At 48.7% G+C, this 20,639-nt stretch overlaps 6 protein-coding genes across 6 annotated transcripts; 1 reads left to right on the top strand and 5 right to left on the bottom strand.

Annotated features, from left to right (window-relative positions):
- Positions 1-4,326: 4,326 nt before the first annotated feature.
- Positions 4,327-7,321, bottom strand: J3D65DRAFT_629565 (alpha-1,2-mannosidase-like protein). Its single transcript, XM_066800754.1, has 4 exons — positions 7,090-7,321; positions 7,011-7,043; positions 5,861-6,949; positions 4,327-5,809 (listed from the first exon to the last, which is right to left on the bottom strand). The coding sequence occupies exons 1-4, from the start codon at positions 7,202-7,204 to the stop codon at positions 4,569-4,571; spliced, it is 2,478 nt and encodes an 825-aa protein (XP_066653690.1). The 5' UTR covers positions 7,205-7,321; the 3' UTR covers positions 4,327-4,568.
- A 547-nt stretch (positions 7,322-7,868) lies between these two features.
- On the bottom strand, positions 7,869-9,534 carry J3D65DRAFT_629567 (nucleotide binding protein-like protein). The gene is made up of 4 exons (XM_066800755.1): positions 9,337-9,534; positions 9,134-9,272; positions 8,962-9,081; positions 7,869-8,903 (listed from the first exon to the last, which is right to left on the bottom strand). Exons 1-4 carry the CDS (start codon positions 9,388-9,390, stop codon positions 8,323-8,325), a joined length of 894 nt encoding a protein of 297 aa, XP_066653691.1. The 5' UTR covers positions 9,391-9,534; the 3' UTR covers positions 7,869-8,322.
- On the top strand, positions 9,358-11,260 carry J3D65DRAFT_629571 (apoptosis-antagonizing transcription factor). The gene is made up of 3 exons (XM_066800756.1): positions 9,358-9,667; positions 9,728-9,830; positions 9,883-11,260. Exons 1-3 carry the CDS (start codon positions 9,598-9,600, stop codon positions 11,192-11,194), a joined length of 1,485 nt encoding a protein of 494 aa, XP_066653692.1. The 5' UTR covers positions 9,358-9,597; the 3' UTR covers positions 11,195-11,260.
- A 49-nt stretch (positions 11,261-11,309) lies between these two features.
- J3D65DRAFT_556418 (CWC16 protein) lies at positions 11,310-12,446 on the bottom strand (the record flags this gene model as incomplete). The annotated part of the gene is made up of 2 exons (XM_066797265.1): positions 11,310-11,626; positions 11,684-12,446. 2 exons carry the CDS (start codon positions 12,444-12,446, stop codon positions 11,310-11,312), a joined length of 1,080 nt encoding a protein of 359 aa, XP_066653693.1.
- Positions 12,447-13,497: 1,051 nt separating this feature from the next.
- J3D65DRAFT_430852 (uncharacterized protein) lies at positions 13,498-17,162 on the bottom strand. Its single transcript, XM_066796188.1, has 2 exons — positions 14,027-17,162; positions 13,498-13,975 (listed from the first exon to the last, which is right to left on the bottom strand). The coding sequence occupies exons 1-2, from the start codon at positions 16,874-16,876 to the stop codon at positions 13,610-13,612; spliced, it is 3,216 nt and encodes a 1,071-aa protein (XP_066653694.1). The 5' UTR covers positions 16,877-17,162; the 3' UTR covers positions 13,498-13,609.
- A 995-nt stretch (positions 17,163-18,157) lies between these two features.
- On the bottom strand, positions 18,158-20,639 carry J3D65DRAFT_430910 (EF hand associated-domain-containing protein). The gene is made up of 3 exons (XM_066796190.1): positions 20,178-20,639; positions 18,440-20,121; positions 18,158-18,383 (listed from the first exon to the last, which is right to left on the bottom strand). Exons 1-3 carry the CDS (start codon positions 20,218-20,220, stop codon positions 18,231-18,233), a joined length of 1,878 nt encoding a protein of 625 aa, XP_066653695.1. The 5' UTR covers positions 20,221-20,639; the 3' UTR covers positions 18,158-18,230.

Consider the following 20,639-nt stretch of genomic DNA (forward strand, 5'->3'; position numbering starts at 1 on the left):
GGAGAAGTATTTTTTTATATATAGATAGAGCTTTATTATCTTAGCTAAAAAGCTTATATTTTTTATAATCTAGTAAAAGATTATTCTAAGAAAAGAAATATTTCCTAAATATAAGATTATTATAGCTAATTATTATAATAAAGGCCTATATTTTATATATTTTTTAGTTAAAGGTAATAGTAAGGAAATAGGTATACTTTAATTTAATAGCTACTTATCTATTAAATCTTAAGGCCTTAAGTATACCCCTAGTAATTTTATATTTATATATACTAAGGGTATTAAGGTATTATATAAATTATAGATAGATAAAGTAGGTCTTAAGAGTACTAATATTAATTAGTACTTTAATATAGAGAGCTTTCTTATTCTTATAGATCTTAGTAGGTATAGTAAAGGCTTATCCTCCTATAAAATTATTAATTCTAATATTTATATCTTTAAACTAGAGGGTCTTAATTATTATCTCTAAAATAGATCTAGAGTTTAGAGAAGGGAGTTTTCTAAGTTACTACTCTTAAAGAATTTTTCTAGTTTAAGTATTAGCTTATCTTCTTTAGGCTATATATCTATTTCTTTAATAGAAACTATATAATTTTATACCTAGTATCTCTTTTTCCTATAATTATAGTAGGTATCCTTTCTATTATTATTAATAGGCTTCTTAGGTTCCTTAGATTTAGTAGTATATAAGGAAGTACTAGTATAACTAGATTTCTTAGAAGTAATAGAGCTAATACTAGCCTTCTTTCTAGAATATTCCTCTTATTATTATTTAGCTTTAGATTTACTTACTTATATATATAAAGCTTAATAGTCCTTTAGGTTATATATAATAGTAGATACCTTATTAATATAGTCCTAGAATTTAATATAGTTATTATCCTTATAGAGTATTATATATATTTTTAATTAAGGGTTTAAAGAGGTATAAAACTCTTCCTTCTATTAAGACTAGGGTAGGTCTATATTAAGGGCTAGAGCTATAAATTTAGTAATATATAATTAGAAATTATTATTAATATAGAAGTAGAGGTATTAAAGGCTATCCTTAGCTTTCTTTCTTTTAAAGGGATTATTAAACTTATCCCCTAAAAAGGTATATAAATTAGTATTAGTAATAAGTAATTATTCTTTTTTTTTAGTATTAAGGAATAGAAGAAGGTAATTAGCTACTTTATTATTTATTCTAAATATAATATATACTATAATTACTATCTTAGTATCTATAGGGTTATTTAAAATAAATTAATTATAGTTAGTCTAAATTTTATTCTTAACTTAATAGAGCTAGATCTAGTACTTAGGTACTTTTCTATTTATAAGGAGAGGTAGATCTAGGATTTTAATATAGTACTTCTAAATAGGCTAGCTAATAGTAGTATAAACTAAATTATAGGAGAATATAGTTTCTTTATAAGATAAGTATTTATAGTAGGTTTATTCTTTAATAATTTTATCTATTATATAGACTAATAGGATTATTAAAATCTTATTCCTATAGTAGTCTATAAACTATTTATAATAGGAGATTACTCCTTCTATAGTAGCTACTTAATACTTCTTATTAAAGAGTAATTTAATAACCTCTACCTTATAAGTTTTATTATACTAACTCTTACTAGCCTCCTTAGATCTTAAAAGTTTATTAAAGAGTTTAAGAATAACTTCTATATAGGGCCCCTATTCTATTACTATCTTAAGTAGCTTTAAATTATCTAAATTAACTTTATAAATTTATAAAGGGATAAGATTCTCCTCTAGTTTTAAAGAAGAATTATTAAGGTTTCCTTCTATTTATATAGAAGGAATTAAAGGAGTTATAAAAGTTAATCTTATTACTCTATCCTCTTAACTAGATTCTAGATTAGTTATAATTAACTAATTCTTAATTTAGTCTAATCTATATAGTATAACCTTATTATTTATAAGGGTTTTAAAGTAGGAGACTACCTATATTCTCTTTATATACTAATCTCTATTTCTTATATAAAGTAGCTCTAGCTATATACCTAAGGGTCCTCTAGACTTATAGGGGTATCTACTAGTATTTATACTATAAGACTTAGAATAGGGCTTAGCTAACTAGTATAGGTATAATTCTTAGAATATATATCTAGTATTTTTAGTAGGGGATATTTTAGACCTTTCTAAGTATTAGAAGAGTTAGTATAAGAAAAGATATAGTAACTTAATAATCTTTATTTTTCTATTATAGGCTAATAGATTATCTAATTAATAGGCTAGTTTAAAATAATTATCTATCTAATACTAAGGTATATAAGTATAGGAGATAAAGCTAAATAAGAAGGCTATATAATAAGGTATAAGTTAAATTAATAGGGAGTCTACTTAGGAGTATTAATTATAAGAAAATAAAGATAGCTATCTATAGTATTTATATAATAAGATCCTTTTTATATTTTATTACCTAACTTATCTTAAGAATTATAATAGAAAGAAGGTAGGTACTATAAGAGAAGAGACCTTATTTTAATCTTAAATTATATAGTAGTTTACTAGCTTATTAGTAGTAATATACTTTTTAAAACTAACTACTTAGCTAAGTCCCTATTATAGGTATAGGAGGTTCTATTCTTATTTCTATTATTATATTAGTAATATATATATAGGTATTAGGGTTAAAGTATCTAAGTAGCTATAGCTCTTAAGGAGTTAGGTAACTTTAGTATATATAGCTTATAGTTATAGCTAGTAGTTATAGTATAGGTATACCTAGTACTTAATACTAAGTAGTATTTAATATAATTATAGGTTTTTTTACTAACCTATAATAGATAAACCTAGTATTATATAGTTATAAGAAGTATAAGCCTTACCTTAGGTAGTAACTAGCTACTATAGCCTAGTACTAGCTACTATAGCCTAATACTAGCTACTATAGCCCTAGGTAGATATAGTATAATAGCCTATTAATACCTTACCTTTATAACTTACCTAATAATAACTAAGGACCCTTATATAAAGGATAAGAGGTAGAATAGTATAAAGAGAAGGCTAGGGAATATATAGGTAGTAAGTATCTTTTATATTTTATTCTTTTAACTTATTAGATTTAATTAAGATATATATATATTTTCTAGTAGTTTACCTTTAGCCCTTACCTGCGTAATAAGAAATCTATAAGTTATAATATTAGCTAACCCTATACCTTAGTATCCTTATAGGCCTTATACCTACTCTACTACCTATCTACTCTATCTATATCGATTTATCTTAGATACTATAAAATATAAGTAGTATATGCCGTGTCGTATAATAGTTAGTAATAATCTTTAAGTAAGATAGAGTCTCTTACTATAGTACTACTCTATATAATAGTCCTAGTAGATACTACTAGTAGGAATAGCTCTCTAAGTAAGTAGTAATTAAGATAGATTATAAATAATACTATATAATAGGATAGTAGTATATAAGGATTTCTAACTACTAGTATAGCTTATAGCTATACCTATAGGAGATAAGAGACTTAAAGAGGTATTAGGGTTAGTTTCTATCTTATATAGCTCTTTTAAGCCTTTATATAACTATTAGTTTACTAGATTATACCTAATTTAGCTAGGATAATTATATATTTTAGTAGGGGGCCTAGGATATAGCTAAGATAGATAGTAACCTTTTATAAGTTATATAGTAATTAGAAGTAGTAATAGAGAAAGATAATATAGTAATAAAGCTAGACTAATAATTATACTTTATAACTATATAGAATACCTAAATTACTAAATAGTACTACTATATATTATAAGTCCATACCTATATAAGCGCCTATAGCTACTAATTCTTATAATTTTAGCTTCTCTTTAGGGGGGGGGTATATTATAATAGGTATTATATACCTATATAAATACTAAAACTAGTATAGATAAACCTAGTATTATATAGTTATAAAATACTAGCTATAGCTTAGGCTAATACTAGCTACTATAGCTTTAGGCTAATATATTATAATAACCTATTAATACCTTACCTTTAGATTAATCTAATATTAACTATTAACCCTTATATAAGGGATAAGAGATAAGTAGATATAAAGGAAAGGTTAAGAAATAGATAGGAAGTAAGTATCTTTTATATTCTATTCTTTTAACTTATTTAATAAAGATATATATATATATATTCTCTAGTAGTTTACCTTTAGCCCTAACCTATAAAATAAGAAACTTATAAGTTATAATATATATATACTTATATAGGTATATCTACTAGTATACTTACTACCTACTATTATAATAGTAAACTATAGACTTAGTATTAACTAAGTAGAAATATATACTTAGTATAGAGTACTATCTTATAGCTATAGTTTTTCTATAACCTCTTTTTAGTTTCTAATTTTTTAAACTAGTAATATAAGACTTATAGAACTTAGTAGTCTTAATACTTAAGAATATACTTTACTAAGTAACAGTGCCTAGTATTATAGCATGTGAAGATAGAAGAGCTAGAGGAACATAGATAGGTATTAGAACATAAGATACTAAATTCTTTACGAACATGTACAACTCAATCCATCCAACTAACCACATCGACTAAACCCCTCGACCTTAGTTCCCAGAGCCAAGGTCCATAACACCACCCTTGCCGATGTCCATACCGTATGGTGCGCGTGGTTGGAGCGGGCTTCCACCAGAACCACCGCGCTTGCGAGCCTTCGGCCTGAAATCGTAGCTTCCAAGACTGGGAGGCAAGTCGTCAACGCTGGTACCCCACGTACTCTCAGTCTTGCCCAGGGTAAGAACGAGCTCTTTACCTTCAGTGAAGAAGGAATGGTCGAGCCAGTTCTTCGTGTACGGCTGCCCGTCCAGGGTGGCGTTCTGAATGTAGATAGCTTCGTACTTTGGGTCAAAGTTGATGTTTCGGATCGTAGCAGTTCGGTTCGTGGTTGGGTTTGTAATGTTGACGCTCTCAAAGAAGGGCGGGGTGATGAGGTACACATTCTGGCCGGGCATGACAAGCGTACCCATCATACAGAAGGCCACGTAGGCACCCAGAGTTCCAGAATCGTCATTGCCTGGAAGGCCGTCGTAGGTGATACCAAACGAGCGAGGGATGTAGTAGTGAACGCGACGCGCAGACTCTGCAGGTCTTCCAGCGTAATGGAATTGATAGACTGTGAGGAAGGAAGGCTCGTTTCCAATGTATGTGATATTTTGGTCGTGAAGGTAGTTAAGTCGACGCACGTACTCGGTTGGCCCACCAAGCGTGCTGATCAAAGTGGCCTGGTCGTGAGGAACATAGAACATGTACTCCCAGATGCTCGATTCATATGACTCCACCGAGTTAACTTGCAGCGAGCAAGACCTGCCCTGGACAGGATCGACAAGCGAACAAGCCAAAGGATCCTGGAAACCAAACGTGCCGTTCAGATAACGTGGCTGGTAGAAGCCCGTGAAGCCGGTATTAGAGCCGTTGCCGAAGTTCGACGTCTGTGTATTCTTGAACAAATTCCGCCAATTGCCGCTTCGGTCCCGGTACTTCGTGACGTCAATGTCGCGACCACCCGCGGCACGAGCAAATTCCGAGATGCAGAAGTCGTTGTAAGAATATTCGAGGGTTCGCGAGATACTTCGCGTGAAGGTTCCGAAACCCTTAAAGTCAAAATCTTCGACGGGAATGTAACCAAGCCTCTTCCAGCTATCAAGGCCGCCGCGACCCTGGCAGCACCAGTCGTATGGCTCTTCTTCAGCATCCTTAACGATGGCCTTGTAACCGTCGTCCCAGTTTATGCCGGACGTGAGACCCTTCAAGTAGCCGTCGGTCAACACCACATCCGCGTTGGAACCACCTAGTCAAGGCTCAGTAAAGTGCGATGAGCAAGCTGGCTCGGGAGACAAACCTTGAGTGTAACCCTTGGTTAGGGTCATGCGACAATCTGGCAGCCAGCCAACGTAGCGGTAGGTGTCGATGAGGGATCGAATCATCCTTTCTACTTGACTAGGGTCAACTAGAGTAAGGAATGGAAGCTGGGATCGGAACTGATCCCAGAGACAGTAGAATGAGTCAAAGTACGGCTCGTCACTCTGCCATAGTGGGTTCTCTCCCGTGTAGTCCTGAGGGTTGACAAACGTCCGGTAGATGCCACTGTAGAAATTGACCAACAAGTCTCGGCTGACGCCGTTGGTCGACGCAGAGATAGGGCTGAGTTTGGCTCGCCATTCGTCAACTCCTTGATTTTGAGTCGTCTGGAAGTCGAAGTCGGGGATCTCGCGTTCGGCGCTCTGACAAGCTTGGTTCTCACTGATCAAGCTAAGTCCAATTCGGGCCAAAACTTCGCCTGACTGAGTAAAGCGCGTGAAGCCACCGCCGGGAAGCGGGTAACCGTTGATGCCCTTGGAGATGGTCAACTCCTTGACGTCCGCACTCGCTCTGCTGTTGACAAAAATTCCATTGTCTCGAATACCGCCGCTTCTGTAATCGGCGCAGAAGTATGCAACATAGCTTCCCTGTCCGAAGCTAGCGTTAAAGCGGGCATTGCCTGTCATTCGTCCAGTAGAACCATCGACTCGAATGGTGCCGTTGTCGCCTCGCGAGTCTTGCAGGTCTGTCAGGTCCAAGAGCAACATCGGGCTCCTCGCATTGATGCTAGCATCGGGTTGTGGAAACTTGAACCGGAAGAGTGATGCGTGCACTGCAGATGTCATGTCGACTGTAACACCATTCTCAAGTTGAACTGAAAAAAAGTTTGGCGAGGCCTTGACCGTATCGTTGCGATATTTCAACTTTCTGGCTTTTTTGGGGAACTTGCAATTGTTGATGTCGTCTTGTGGACACCCGGGCTCCGGGAAAAAGGCGAAGAGACCGAGAGAAGGGGAGCCTCCAGTGCCAGAATCGTGCATGGCTGAGAATCCAGTAACGTTTGATCCATCAGAAACGAACCCGCCTTGATTGAGCTGACTGTCTGTGTCGGGACAGGCTTTGGCCATTCCTGACATCCAATCAGCAACTATCCTTGCGCCTCTGCAATTATCGTATCCTTTCGAGCTTACCGTACGGTCTCGTTGCGCCCACGAAGACGTTGCCTGGGTCATATTAGCGATAGTCGGAGCCAGAAAAAGAATGACAAACCTCCGTTCAGGGAACCAATCAGCTGATTGACATATTGGAGAATGTCGTCGCCGAGCTGTGCGCTGGTGGGGACGACCGTAAGGGCCACCAGCAGAAGTTGAAAGGCTGTTTTCATACCGCCGGGCACGTCAGGATTCTTCGGCGAGGAAAGCAGTCGATTGCCTTTTCACTGCACACGAGGACGACAGCATAGAATTTAAGCACACATATAACCATCCAGCCTTGTGTGCGGGGTTAATTTCCCATCCCCTAGCCATGGACAAAGAAAGTAATGGCCTTCAAAATGGCAGGGCGGGATGGGAGTGCCAAGGAGGCACCTAAAGCGTGAACATGCATATCGTTGGTTCTACAGCAGAAGTTGAATTAGGAAGGTTCTCTTCGGGAGGATTTTTGCAGCCGTGAAGCTCTTGAGCTAGGGATCCTGCCAGACTAGCGGCTCCAAGCGAGACGAAGAGCCTGGGGAAACGACATGGGTTGGCTTGGAAACGGGCTGGCTGCTAGAGCAAAAGGGAAATTACAGTTATAGCCAGTCGGAGGCGATGAAACGGGACAATAAACCAGTAACGAAGCTTTGCCCAAGACTGTGAGTCGGAAGAGTGCGGATGGATAAAGAAGATGGCTGGCGTGAGGTAGGCTTGGTGAAGTGTTGGGTCGCTTTCGTTGGCATTGGTCGACATTGCCAGGACATGAATTACGAACTACGAAGAAGCGGGTAAGCGTCCGTGTTTGTCGTGCCGTTGAAGCAGCTGTCGTGCACGTCATCCAAAAGACTAAAATGAGAATTGAGGACGGCGACGGGAGGCGGAGCAGCAGTAGCGTCGCTGTTTACCTATGCCCAGGCCGGCAACCTTTTTTGTTTTTGATCCCCAAGCTTCGCCTGCTCTATCGACGTTATGGTTAAAGGTTGTCGTCCACACCGCCAACTTTGACCTTGTGCCGTCAAGGTAAGCTTGGGCTCCCGAGCCCGTCGACACTGACAAGCCGTAAAGCCAATCTTCGTCAAACTTTTTCCACCCGCCGTAGAAGTTCACAGTCTCTCAAGAACACAAGGGACGCACAGACGGATCTGCCGTCCATCTCCCGCAGCCATCCCAGACTGGTGGTTTTTGCGCAACAACGCCCCCTTACTGTCCCCTTGTTGCACACTTCTCCGAGAGACAAACACAAGTCGCGTTTAGTGACCGTTGTGTTCTTACTGCGCCCGTGAACATGACATAGCTCCCGCTTGCTCTTTTACAATGCCAACTTCCTCGCGATCGCATCTGCAATTTCCCCAAATACCCTTGCTCTTACACTGTCCGGCTCCGCCACCACAGTTGGACAGCCACGATCAGCATCTGCACATATTGTCGGATGCAGTGGAACACTTCCCAACAGCTCGGTCCCGAGCTCTGAGAAGCGCTCACGCATGTGGGTGGCACCTTTGGCTGAAGCAAAGATTGGCGTTTCTGTGTTGCAATGCGGGCAGTGGAACATGGCCATGTTTTCCACAAAGCCCGTGATGGGGACGTTGACTTTGCGAAACATGTTGATGCCCTTGACAGCATCTCGGAGGGCGATATCCTGGGGCGTGGATACAATAACGGCGCCATCAAGCTCAATCTGCTGGGTGATGGTGAGCTGGACATCTCCAGTGCCTGGTGGTAGATCGAGCACGAGCACATCGAGACCGCCCCATTCCACTTCGTGGAGCAGCTGCTGCAATGCTTTCATGACCATCAGCCCGCGCCAGACGACCGGAGCATCCTCGCCGACTAAATAGCCCATGGACATGGACTTGACACCGTAATTGGACAGAGGGACCAGTTGGTTATCTTGGGATCAGGTCAGACGATGGCGAAGTGGCCAAGATGGCTCCCGTGCGTAACTAACTTGCGGACAGCCTGGGTTCTTCAGAGAGGTTGAAGAGAGTAGGGATAGATGGCCCAAAGATGTCGGTGTCGAGAATGCCGCTCCGCAGACCGCGACGGGCGAACGAGAGGGCAAGGTTTGCTTTGGATGCGGTCAACAAAAGCGGTCACAAGGTTCAATTGAGAAAGCCAACCTGATATCGTTGACTTTCCGACCCCTCCCTTGGCCGAAGAAACGGCAATCACTTTGCCAACATCACGGACTCGCCGCTTCTGAGGGAGACCTCGTTGCATCCGGGGAAGCTGTGGCGGTGCGCCGGAGCGCGGCAGGCCCTGCGGAAGTTGTTATTACAAACCCAGCACCCCACCCCGTGAGTACTGTTGGCCGTGGACTTACCAATGGATTTTCATGCCTCAGCGATCTCAATGTCGAAAAAAAGCGCTCGCGCATGACGGTGTGAGGTTGTTTCGGTGTGTGGCGTCGTGATGATGGAGGAGCCAGCCCAGTGCTGTGCCGGCCGAACGCCCCGCCGCCCAAGGAGGAAGGAAGGAAAGGCCCGACCGCGGCCGCTCGGACCCTAGCAGTCCCATTCGCCGTCCCAGAAATTTTGTGGTCGCAACAAAACACCAAGCCCACGCGCCAGCCATTGCACCCGACATGGCCAAGCCGAAGCGTTCCAAGACTTTGGCAGAACAGCTCGCCGACCTCGACGGTCCAGCGCCCAAAGGTCAGCCTCCACGCCCTACCCTGTTCGCGGGAAAGCGCGTTTTCTAACCATCTTGACCAGACTTCGATCCTGAGGAGCCCGACACTTTCGCGAGCGGCAGCGATGACTCGGAGAGCGGCGAGGATAACACCGTCGCTGCGAGGGAACACTATGTCGAAGTTGGGTGGGTAGTCTTCTGGGAAACCCGTTGCAAGACACTCGCTGATCCGGAACAGAGAGAGCAAGCTGCGCAAGAAGGACGCTGCTCCGCTAGGGCCCAAGTACAAAGGTTCCCGCGTCACGCGGGATGCCATCGAAGACGACGAAAGTGACGACCCTTTAAGCAAGGGATTCGAAGACGGAAGCGACGAAGAGGATGGAGATGACCTGTCGCAGGATGGCACTGGAACCGAAGATGAAGAGAATGATGAGGAGAACAGCGACTTCTCAGACGAGGACGAAGAAGAGAAGGAAGATGGGTCTGGCTCCAGCGACGAAGACGAAGAAATGGATGGCGCAAAGCCGAACAAGGGAGCCTTTGATCGCTCCGAGCTGCGCAAGATTGTGAGCGAAGAGCAAAAGACGGTGGCTGCGACGCTCTCCGAGGCTGCTCGAGCTGATGCCGAAAAAGGTCGCGCTGTGAAGACGCAGCGCAAGACTTTCGACTCGCTCCTCAACACTAGGATCAGGTTGCAAAAGGCCCTTGTCGCGACCAACTCGATGGTCGCCCAACAAGCTGCAAATACCGACGGCAGCAGCGACGGCCACGACGACCCAGTCCGGGCAGCCGAGGAGGCAGCTTGCAATCTTTGGAACACCTTGAACGACCTCCGTGAGAGTCTCTACATCTCGCGGACGGGTGAGAAGCGGAAAAGGGTTGAAATCAGCACATCAACACCGGTTCAAGAAGCGTGGATCCATATGAATTCCTACGAAGATGCGAGTGTACCGCATCGTCAAGTTGTCATGGAAAAATGGAATGCCAAAGCTCGAGGCGTCAGTGCTCTCTCGACCAAGAGTAAACTCAACAACACGGCGCAACAGGGCTTGATAGACGTGCTCGCCTCGCAATTGGCTGATTCGACACGTCTGGTACAAAAGACGCGCATGCCGCGCTCGTGCGCCCCGGTCCAGGCAAACGCCGGCGTCACGGAGTCTGCCGAAATCTTTGACGACGCGGACTTCTATGGCTTGTTGCTCAAGGAGTTGTTGGAACGGCGCAGTGAAGAGAGCGCATCTGGTGCTCTTGCTGGCATGAGTTTCAACGTCCCGCACTGGCAAGCTGCGCGCGAGGCCAAGACCAAGAAGCATGTGGACACGAGGGCCAGCAAGGGCAGGAAGCTGCGGTACACGGTCCATGAGAAGCTTCAGAACTTCATGGCCCCTGAGGATAGGGGGTCGTGGGGAGAGAGGCAAGCAGAGGAACTGTTTACCGGCCTGCTTGGCAGAAAAGTCGGGTTGACTGAAGATGCGGTCGAGGAAGCAGAAAGGAGCGAGGATGAGGATCTCGGAGAGCAAGGTTTGCTACTATTTGGCGGATCAAAATGAGGAGACCCCTCGAGACGCAATCTCCAGATATAAAATAACATTCAATTATCCAGGGTATCAAACGCCTTCAAGTCATGCCAGTTTTCGTGCCTTCCCAATGCTTCTTCAATGCTTTCTAGTCGTCATCAGACGCGTAGGCGACGAGTGTGGTGACACTCGTTCGTGAGATACTTGCAGGAATTGGCGACATCTTCTCGGTCTGACCATCCAAGGAACGGCTGCCATCTGCGTCATCTGCATCCGCGCGCCTCCTCTTGATGCCCGCAATGATGTGGGTAGTCGATCGCGGTTTTTCGGACAGGAAGGGATCCAAGGCGGCTCGAGTATTGCCTTCAAGCGTCTGTTGCAGTGCTTTCTTACTGCGTTCGATGCTTTGCGCAGCTTTGGTCTTCCCCCTGGACTTTGGTTGTGATGGTTCTCTCGAAGTTGTATCTCGTTGATCCTCGTTAGTGCAGTATGGAACCAAGGTCTGCTCACTAACAGACTCACCGAAGAGAGGCCTCTTTGCCACACCCAGAAAGTCTCCTTCGTCTTCATCTCGGCCAAACTCGATCATCTTGGCCCTTTCCGCATCCTCTTCTCTTCCGTCAACGATGTCGAAACCAAGTCCATACTTTTCTTGCAAGCCCTCCTTGAACTCGTCGTCCTTCTCTCTTTCCTTCCTCGCCTCACGAAAAGGCCTCCTCAGACGCTTGTTCGCCGCATACGGATCCGCCCAGTCTTTCTCCCTCCACGCCTTCAATTCCTCAATCCGCCGCTCCTCCATCTTGCCCTGTTCTGCCTCGGTCTTCTTCCCTTCAAACGCCGCAAACGCATCTTGTCTCCTCCGCTCCTTCTCCTCGGCCGTCACTATCTCAAACAGGCCGTCCTTGACATCATGCTGATACAGCTCCTTGGACCCCGTGTCACGGCGCCGCGCGCCCTCAGTCACCACGTATTCGCTGTTCTGAGGATCGGTACGAATGGCGATGGTCCCACCGCAGGCCCCGTGTCGCATGCGAAATTCCCATATCGGCGTGCTGTGGTACTTGCCCACGCGCTGCTTCTCCGCATTGAAGCGGACGCCCTGGCCAATGATGTTTTCGGGATCGCACGTCGTGCACCAAACGGCAAAGGGCATCTCGAAGCGAACGGTGAGGATTCCTTGGTTGATCTTGCGCGCGCGCTGCCCGAGAGGATGCGACGACGTGTTGAAGCGCGGCGGAGAGGACGTGCTGGGCGCATAGTAGCGCCCCATGTTGAAGCCCTGCATTTTGGCGGTTGATTTGGAGGAGCCCTGATAGAGGTTGGATGCCTTTGTCCAAGTCGGAACTTGAAGATCGGTGTGGAGAACAGAGACGTCGGGTTATGCGCGTGGAAGCGGTGTTGAAAACGGTCAGGGAACATGGATGGATCATCCATGGATCCATGGCTGGTTCGGAGCCTGTGAATGTCCGAAACGCCGATGCGCATCAGAACTGGGCTTTCACGTGAAGGCGCTAACGTCGCCCAATTAGGCAGTTTTGCGCAAGCGAGGATCACGAACGTTGAAGACCACGAACATTGAACTGCGATCTTGTACTTGGAAGATGGACAAAGGTGTACTTGGAATCAACGTCTCTGAGATTCCCAGATAGTCGTGCGTTGTTGATAATTGTCTATCCTCGAAATTGGACCATCTTCATTGTCCCCGTTCAATCATGATGCCAGCAGCAAAAATTTGCTTGACACCGGCGGAACGTCCTCTTACGTACAGTGGCAAGATCCGGCTAGACCTTAAAGGTGATATGGCAAAGGAACTATCGTTTGCTCTGCGAATTTCCTTGAGGAATTCAAGGAGCACAGCCTGTGACGCATCCCTTTGTTGGCAGCCTTTCCTCCTTGCTTTCTTTCTTGTGCGAGTGCCGCCCATGTCGGCCAAAGAGAAGTTGGAACTGGAGCTGTGTCCACCAGCTGGAGTATCCTACATTGGAGACGGACTATGCTTCATGTTTGACCTGGTGTGAGAGGTGGTATTGAAAAGGCGGACCAATGTATGCAGGGTCGAAGGTTGGAAAAAGGGAAGACTCCCGCAAAAACGTCCTCATCGCAAATCTCCTGAGCGCTCCACCCCGTGGCCGAGGAAGCGCCCTTCTTCGACAAAAAACCGAGCGTCTTGAGAAGCGGAGAAGGGAAAGATAAGTGGTTTCCATCGCTATGCATCGCAAAAACATCAACCAAAAGGGACGACGGTCAAAATTACCACAATGATCCTCCCGTTATCTTGTGGCCCGATTGGTCTCAAACTAAATCATCTACTGTCCACTGGCTAGCATGAAACTCTGGTAAAATATCGACGAGGTATTCGCACGTCCTATTGCATGCGATCGCTTGGTGCCCAGTTTGATGCCCGAAGAAAGGCGGTAGATGCCAAATGGGTCGTGCCCATTTAGCCAACTACCACATGTCGTGGCCTTCGCCGTCATCTTCGTCATCTTCGTAACTCGGAGTTCTTGCCTGTCCATAGTATGGTTGCTGTTGGTGCGAGTGGCTTTGGCCAAGGTAATGCTGACCACTCGAGACGCTATAGCCATTGGAAACGGAGCGACCTTGATGTTGGTATTGGGAGGACATGTGAGGCTGGGGTTGTGGAGAGTGCGGGGATTGTGACTGTTGGTACATGGCATATGATTCCGAACGGTTCTGAGCCATACTCGAGCCTTGGTCATGCTCTGGCGACTCGGCGTGATTGGCATAGTGTTGCGCAGCTTGGCCGGACCCTTCGTAGGAAGACGAGTCATGTGTATCAGCCTCTGCTTGTTGCTGCATATCATGTTAGTGGCCGTTTGCTCTCCAATGTTTCGTGGCTCTTACATCTTGATACCGCTGGTAGGTGTTGAATTCTTCAGGCTGCTGCTGCTGCTGCTGCTGCTGTTGACGCCGTTGCTGCTCTTCCTCCTTCTTCTTCTGCTCCTGGGCCTGACGCTGCTGCTGCTTCTGCTGTGCAGTCTGGCCGATTTGGATGTGTGGGTGCATCTGTTGCACCTTTGCAAGGTAAGAATACATGAAGTTGCTTAGGAGCACCTGGGAATAGAGTTCACGACGTGGGTTTGCCAGCTTGATGTGAGCCATGCGGTATATTGCGCGTTCCTCGAGGATGGAGAATCGGGTCCAGTTGTAATCGACGTCTGGCTTGAGAATGCGTGGTGGAGGATCCGGCGAAAGTCCGCGTTGTAAGCTAATTTTCTTGCCACCAGAATCGCGGTCACCCTTCTTCTTGCTTCCTCCAAATATGGATGAGAAAATGCCCTCCTTCTCCTTCTTTTCCCCGCCAGAAGTCTTGCGGCTGCTCGTCTTTTGCCGTTCTTCGTCGAGCTTGATGTTATTCCGGTCCAACACGAGGCTTTCCCTTCCGCGCCCCTCGTCAATTGATGACTGCAAGACATCCAGGCGGGTAGCGTCGTGGGACTTGTCGGTCTTTGTGAGCTTGGATTTGGTCTTTCGCTCTTCCTTGTCCTTCTTATCCTTCTTCTCGGCTTCATCGTCGTCATCTTTGTCATTTCCTTTGGCCCGCGAGAACCATCCCCAGCTGGCCTTTCTAGAGCCTCCTTCGGAGCCGTCATCCTTGTCCTTGGACTTTTTGTCTGCTTTGTCTTTCTTCTCATCAGCAAATGTCGGTATGATGGACAACGAATCCGTCCGGGTGGCACTGGTATGTCCAGGTATTGCCGAGGGGTGAGATGCCATATCATCGAGAGTCTGAGTTGGTGGCTTACTGGCCTGGGCTTTCTCCCGCAAACTTTGTCTTCCAGGAGGTGGGCGAGGAACCGGAGTGGGAGGCGGTATCCTTGGAGAAGTGAGAGCTGGGGGATTCGCCTGTGCGCGATCGACCGAGGACTTTGAGGATTTGCGTTCGGGGTGCTGTGCTGGGATTGGGGGCGGTTGATCCGCAGGCGGCGGCGTCTCCACGATCTGGGGTATTGGGGAGGCGGGAGTTGATGGTGTTGAACCTGTGGACTCGGGCCTGTTCGCACTGTATCCTGGTAATGTTGCTGTGGTACGTCCATTAGATCCAATACGTGAGTGGAATGCTCGAGGTTGTTGCGGTGCCATGTCCTCACGGTTTACTGAAGTTTGTTGCGCGGGCTCTTCTGCCGATCGCGGGCGTGGCTGTTCTGCGCCTGTAGTTTGAAGTCCATTGGAGGGCGAGCGTGTTCTGTGCGGCCGGGAAAAGTTCTGGGGTGATTCATCTTTGGTGGTGCCGGTATTCGAAGGGATAGGGTCCGTGTGCACTCGTTGCAGACCTAGCTTGATCTCGGGACTAGACGAGGAGACTGGCGACGAAATTGGCGAGTCTTCGCCATCAGTTAGGTCCCCTTGCCTGTTGGCCATCCTGCGACTAAAAGGTATTCGCTCGCCTTTTCTGAGGCTGCCTCTCCGGTAGTTCGTCCTGGTTGAACGTTTCAAGCTTTGACCAGCGGGTTTGACGGGGAGGATCGGCACGTCGTCGTTTTCCTGGGATTCTGAACCCGACTCGCCTCCTTCGTTCAAACTCACTTTCCTTACTAGGGATGCCGGGTCTTCTGTCAGGCTTTCAAGCTGCTGCAGCGTTGGGTTGTGCGCCATTCCATTTGGCTGGGACAGGGATCTTTTCCTCTCCAAACGCTCGGCACCATCGTGATAGCCGTTTGGTCCGTCCACCTGCTTCGAGAGCATGGACTTCTTTCTCCGCAATCCACCGACAGACCCATCTCTGCTCAAGCCTTCGGGCGACAGCATACCTTCGTCAATGTCTCCGGATCTGCGCCTGTGACTTGCAACCTTTTCCTCGATGAAAGTCTTGAACTCCTTGGGAGCCAGCTCGGGGTGGACCCTGGCGGGGACCCAAAACATGCGCGAAGGATCGTCATCGTCGGCAGAATGGGAAGGAGCGACGGCGGGCATGGGGACATTTGAGGCAAACGAGGGCAGATCTGGATCCGAGCCATGCACGTCCATGGACATTCGTCGTATTGCCTGCAGGTTGCTGAGTTCCTGGGCGACGGCAGCGGGGCTCGACTGGGCGTCTATGTCCTGAAACTCAAAGGGCTGGTTGGAGCCATCCGAGTCGTGCCTCGTGAATCGCGGGGGCGACATGGGCGACCTGTCGTAGGCGGCGCTGCGGCGGTTGTGTGTGTTTTCCCTGGGGGAGCCATTTGTGTAGTTGCGGGGTGGCGAGGAGGCGTGAGCGGAGGGAGGGGAGCTGGGGTGTTGTTGGTAGAACGAGTCGGCGCTGTCAAACGAGTCGGTGGTGGGCGAGCTGATGAAGCTCAAGGGTCTCGATTCGCGGCGAGTGTAGTCATTTTCGCCGTACATGTCTCCAATGGCCTCGGTAATGTGGTGGGCGTCGTCGGTTATGGAGAGCTGGGGAGCATGGCCACGCCTGGCCTGGTACAAGCGCTCGAGGTGTTGCTTGCGGTCTGAGACCTGAAGGGCGAGAAGGGGGCAGAGGTCAGCGAGGCAGAGCGAGGCGAGACAGACAGCGAGGAAAGGAGGGCGGTGGACAGGACGGGCGATCTGCTGTGTAGCCCGGGGCCTGCATTTGGGGGAGCGAGCGGAGGGCGGGAGGACCAACCTGCATGGCTGCTCGAGGAATACTGCAGATCCTCGTCGCGACTCGACCTCGGCGACGTTGCGGTCACAAGGGGGCAGCGGGTGCTGAGCGCGAGCGCAGGCGAGGCTCATGGATCGGGGGGTAGAGGAGCAGAGCAGACACCGAGGCTGGGCATGACCGCAGTGCAGCAGAGGAGGGCGCGCGGGCGTGGTGGGCGTGGGCGTGGGCGAGGGCGAGGGCGAGGGCGTGGGCGAGAGGTGAGGATGGTGCGGCGGCGGTGGTGGATACGATGGATTGCAGGTGTGTGGGCGGCGGGTGGTGCTGTGCTGGGGTGGGCTCGGCGGCCGTCCGTCACGTCGAGAGTCCGACGCCCCCTCGGTCGCGCAGTGGTCTTTTGGGATGGCGCAGAAGGCGAGGAAATGATTTTATTCCCGAGCGCAATCCAGATGAAGTTATCGACGTCTGGATGCTGCTCGCTTGTCCCTGTATTGCATGTATGTATGTGTGTATGTATGTATCCAAGGGGTCTGGTCTGGTCCCGCCAGCTCAACTCACCATCAAAACCACATGGGCAGGTAGGTACTACTCTGCTCTCACTATACCTTTTCTTCTTCGTCAATATCTGCAGGCTCCATGTTGTCTGCTTAGGCTGATTGAGTGTGTCTGTAGCTCGCCGTCAGGATGGTGAACCTTATGCTCCTACAATGGGACCGACCCTTCAGTTGGATTTGACAGCTGCCATGCAAATGTCACCACCAGACGGACGGCATCCTTGCATGGGTCATCAAAGACCAAGGCCCGCCGTGCCTGTCCACGAGCTCGCGAGTTTGCCGTCGTCTCACATCCGTCTTCGCGTCCGTTGCTGTCCCTGTTTCACGTGCGACCATGCCATGCCATGCCATGAGCTGAGGGAGCTGACGGGACCCGGACGGGACCTCCCACATTTCCCTTCTCGCCCCATGCCATGGCCACGCCCAGGGCATGCCGCCGCCTCTCCTCTCCTCTCCTCTCCTCTCCTCTGCCAGTCCAGTCCAGTGGCCCCCGTACCTCTTGGTGGTTTCCATTATTGTACACCCCTCCTTGTCCCGCTTACCTGGCTCGGCCTCCTACTTACTGTACCTTGGCGACTGCTGCGACGCCGGCGCTTCTGCAGCACCCATCACCCCCATCCATCACCGTCTCTCCCGTTGGACCCTCCAAGCGCCGACTTCAAGCCACGCACCGTGCACGAGCCTTCTGCGATGCGCCCGTCGCCCGTCGGCAAAAAACAACCTGTGCCATTCGCCGTATCCTCCATGTCTAAGCCCCCCGGAACCCAAGAACATGGTGACAAACCTTAATTTTCGCGTGCATCTGCCGCCGTCATGCTTAACTGCGTGTCCCGCCTGATTTTCTTCACCTTTGCACTGTGACCGCCTTCCGGGATTCTTGGTTCCTCTTGAATGGGAACAAGTTGGATCCCGAGACCACATCTGACTTCGGTGGCTACACACCTGCAGCATTCTTCCTCCAGATGAATATGAAAGCTGCCGCCGCACATACCGTCGCCCCCAGCGCCAAGTACAGGCTCGTGTTGTCCACTGGCTCCTCGTCCGACTTGGGAAATGCAGTCGATGGGTGCGTGGCGCATTCAGCAAGCTGCAGCACAGCCGCGGTCAGCACACTTGCAAGGCAACAGCCGGCGGGTTACTCACATGGACGAAGAATTCGGAAATTGTGCTCCAAGTGACGCTGACGTGCAAAGGTGCCGCCATGTTCAAGGCGCCCGTGTACTCGTCTGGCTGCAGTTCGCTCCGCTGCATCGTCTTGTCTTGGTCAGCTTTGAGGGCTGTATACACTGCTGGTATGGCGTCGACATGAGGATAGCGCCTCCGGAGCTGGACAATGTACTCGAAGCTGTCGGGATCGCTCGAGTCGTACGTGTAGCAGAGCAGGTCGCATGCGTCGAGCTTCGCTTGATTCTCCAAAATGGCCGGCTCTAGCTCGCCCAGCTCTTCAAGAATCAGGTAGCACTGCTTCCCGCCTTGAAGCTCGACACTGTTTACGGCCGATCTCGGCTTGATGGTGGGATGATGCATGCCGCTAAAAGGTCGATTCAAGAATGCATTCAAGAGCGAGCTCTTGCCACTCCCACTCGCCCCCAGCACGTAGCAAAGGATTACATTGCGCTCCACTCTCCCCGGCCTGTTGCGCCTCTTGCGCGGTTTAGTGGCTTTCAAAGCGGCAGTTGTTCCACCCCGCTCAGCGCTCTCGAATCCCAGGTAGGCGAGGTACTCCAGCGTCGTCTTTGGCTCTTCGAATGTCGTCATGCTCCACTGCGCCAACCAGCCCTGCAAGGTAATGTATCCGGCCTCGTTACGCACTGCGCACGAAGGGAACGCCGAGTCAACCCAGGATGCGGGCAGCCCTGGCGTGGGAGCAAATAGAGCCGCCAGTTCGGCGTCATTCAGCCCGCCGTCATTGTCCTTGTCGTGTAGGAGGAATAGGTCTACAAAGAAGCGGTATCCAGCTGGACTTAGCTCGGCAGATGCGTGCTGAGGTACGTCGAACTTGGGGTGCAAAAAACTGTCCTTCAGACTAAGGCTGTCAGTGTAGTGGAACTTTCTCAGGATGGTCCATATCGTCTCGTGCCGGCCCTTTTCTGCAAAAACCTTGTGTAGCAGTAGGAAGCCCCTCTCATCAATGCCTCGCTCGGTGGCCGACTCGGGCGCCCATTTCTGGATCGAGCGCTTAATATTCAAAAGGTCCTCCTCAGATAGGGGCTTGTCGAAGCACTTCTTCTGAAAGTCATGCAGCTCCTTGTCATTCAGGAACCCGTCTTGATCCTTGTCACAAAGATAGAATATCCGGCGCAAGGCAGCCATGGCGGCCGGTTTCAAATTGGCCTCTTTGGAATCGTAGAGGGGAGCGATCGGGTGCGTGACGGCCTTTTGACAAAGGAAGAAGACTTCGTTGATGTTGTGGTGGTCCTTTGCGCTGGTCCGTACGCACGAGTCAATCTCCTTGAATTCGTTCATGACGGGCAGCATCTCGTCTGCGACGACCTGGGCAGTGTTGCCGTTGGTATGCAAGTCAGACTTGTTGGCGCACAAGACGACAGGAACGTTGACTCCCAGCGAGCGGAAATATGGCATCCAAAACAGAGCCACACGCTCGTAGCTGTAGTGGTCCGAGTAGACCAGCAGTATGACGTTGGACTTGCGGAGCTCCTTGCGGAGCTTGTCGCGTTCCTGCGGGAGGGCCGAGGTGTCGACAATGGTGGTGGTGACATTCTCAGGAGTGCCTAGCGTGGGCGGCAGCGTGACGGGCGGGAGGACGCTTTGGATCTTGGGGACGAAGACGTCCTTGACGAGCGAGGTGATGAGGGAGCTTTTCCCTGGCGTGCAGCGTCAGCGCAAAGGGACGACGGGAGGGGCTTCTGACGCGACGGACCGGTGCCCTCGTCACCGCAGACACATATGCGCACAGAAGCCATGGGAGCGCGGAGGAGGAGGAGGAGGAGCAGGAGGAGGAGATGGAGCAGAGAGATCGATGTGGGTGTCGCAACAGAACCAAGTCCAGGGACGCGAACCGGGTACAGTTGGTGACCCGCGACGCTACCATGCTGCTGGGCTTGCGCTGATTCGTTAGTCCCTGACCCGCGTCTCCTTCGCCGACTGCAGTGGAGGACTTCTGCTCCAGCCAGTTCAACCAAACAGGCGCCTTGGTTTGGTTTGCTCGAAGATTGGATTCGTGCAGCTCACCCAGCACTTCCCGGACCTTTTGTCGTCGACCCGCGCTTGGCTTCAGACCATGTCCACGTCCATCCTCTCCAGTCTGACATCGAGGCCGCCCGTTCGCCGCAGCAGCAGCAGCATTTAGCCGTCCGCCCACTGCGGTCCGAAGCATTGCGGC

Source organism: Phyllosticta citribraziliensis, assembly GCF_038025025.1.
Source record: "Phyllosticta citribraziliensis strain CPC 17464 chromosome Unknown J3D65scaffold_8, whole genome shotgun sequence".
Lineage (NCBI taxonomy): Eukaryota > Fungi > Ascomycota > Dothideomycetes > Botryosphaeriales > Phyllostictaceae > Phyllosticta > Phyllosticta citribraziliensis.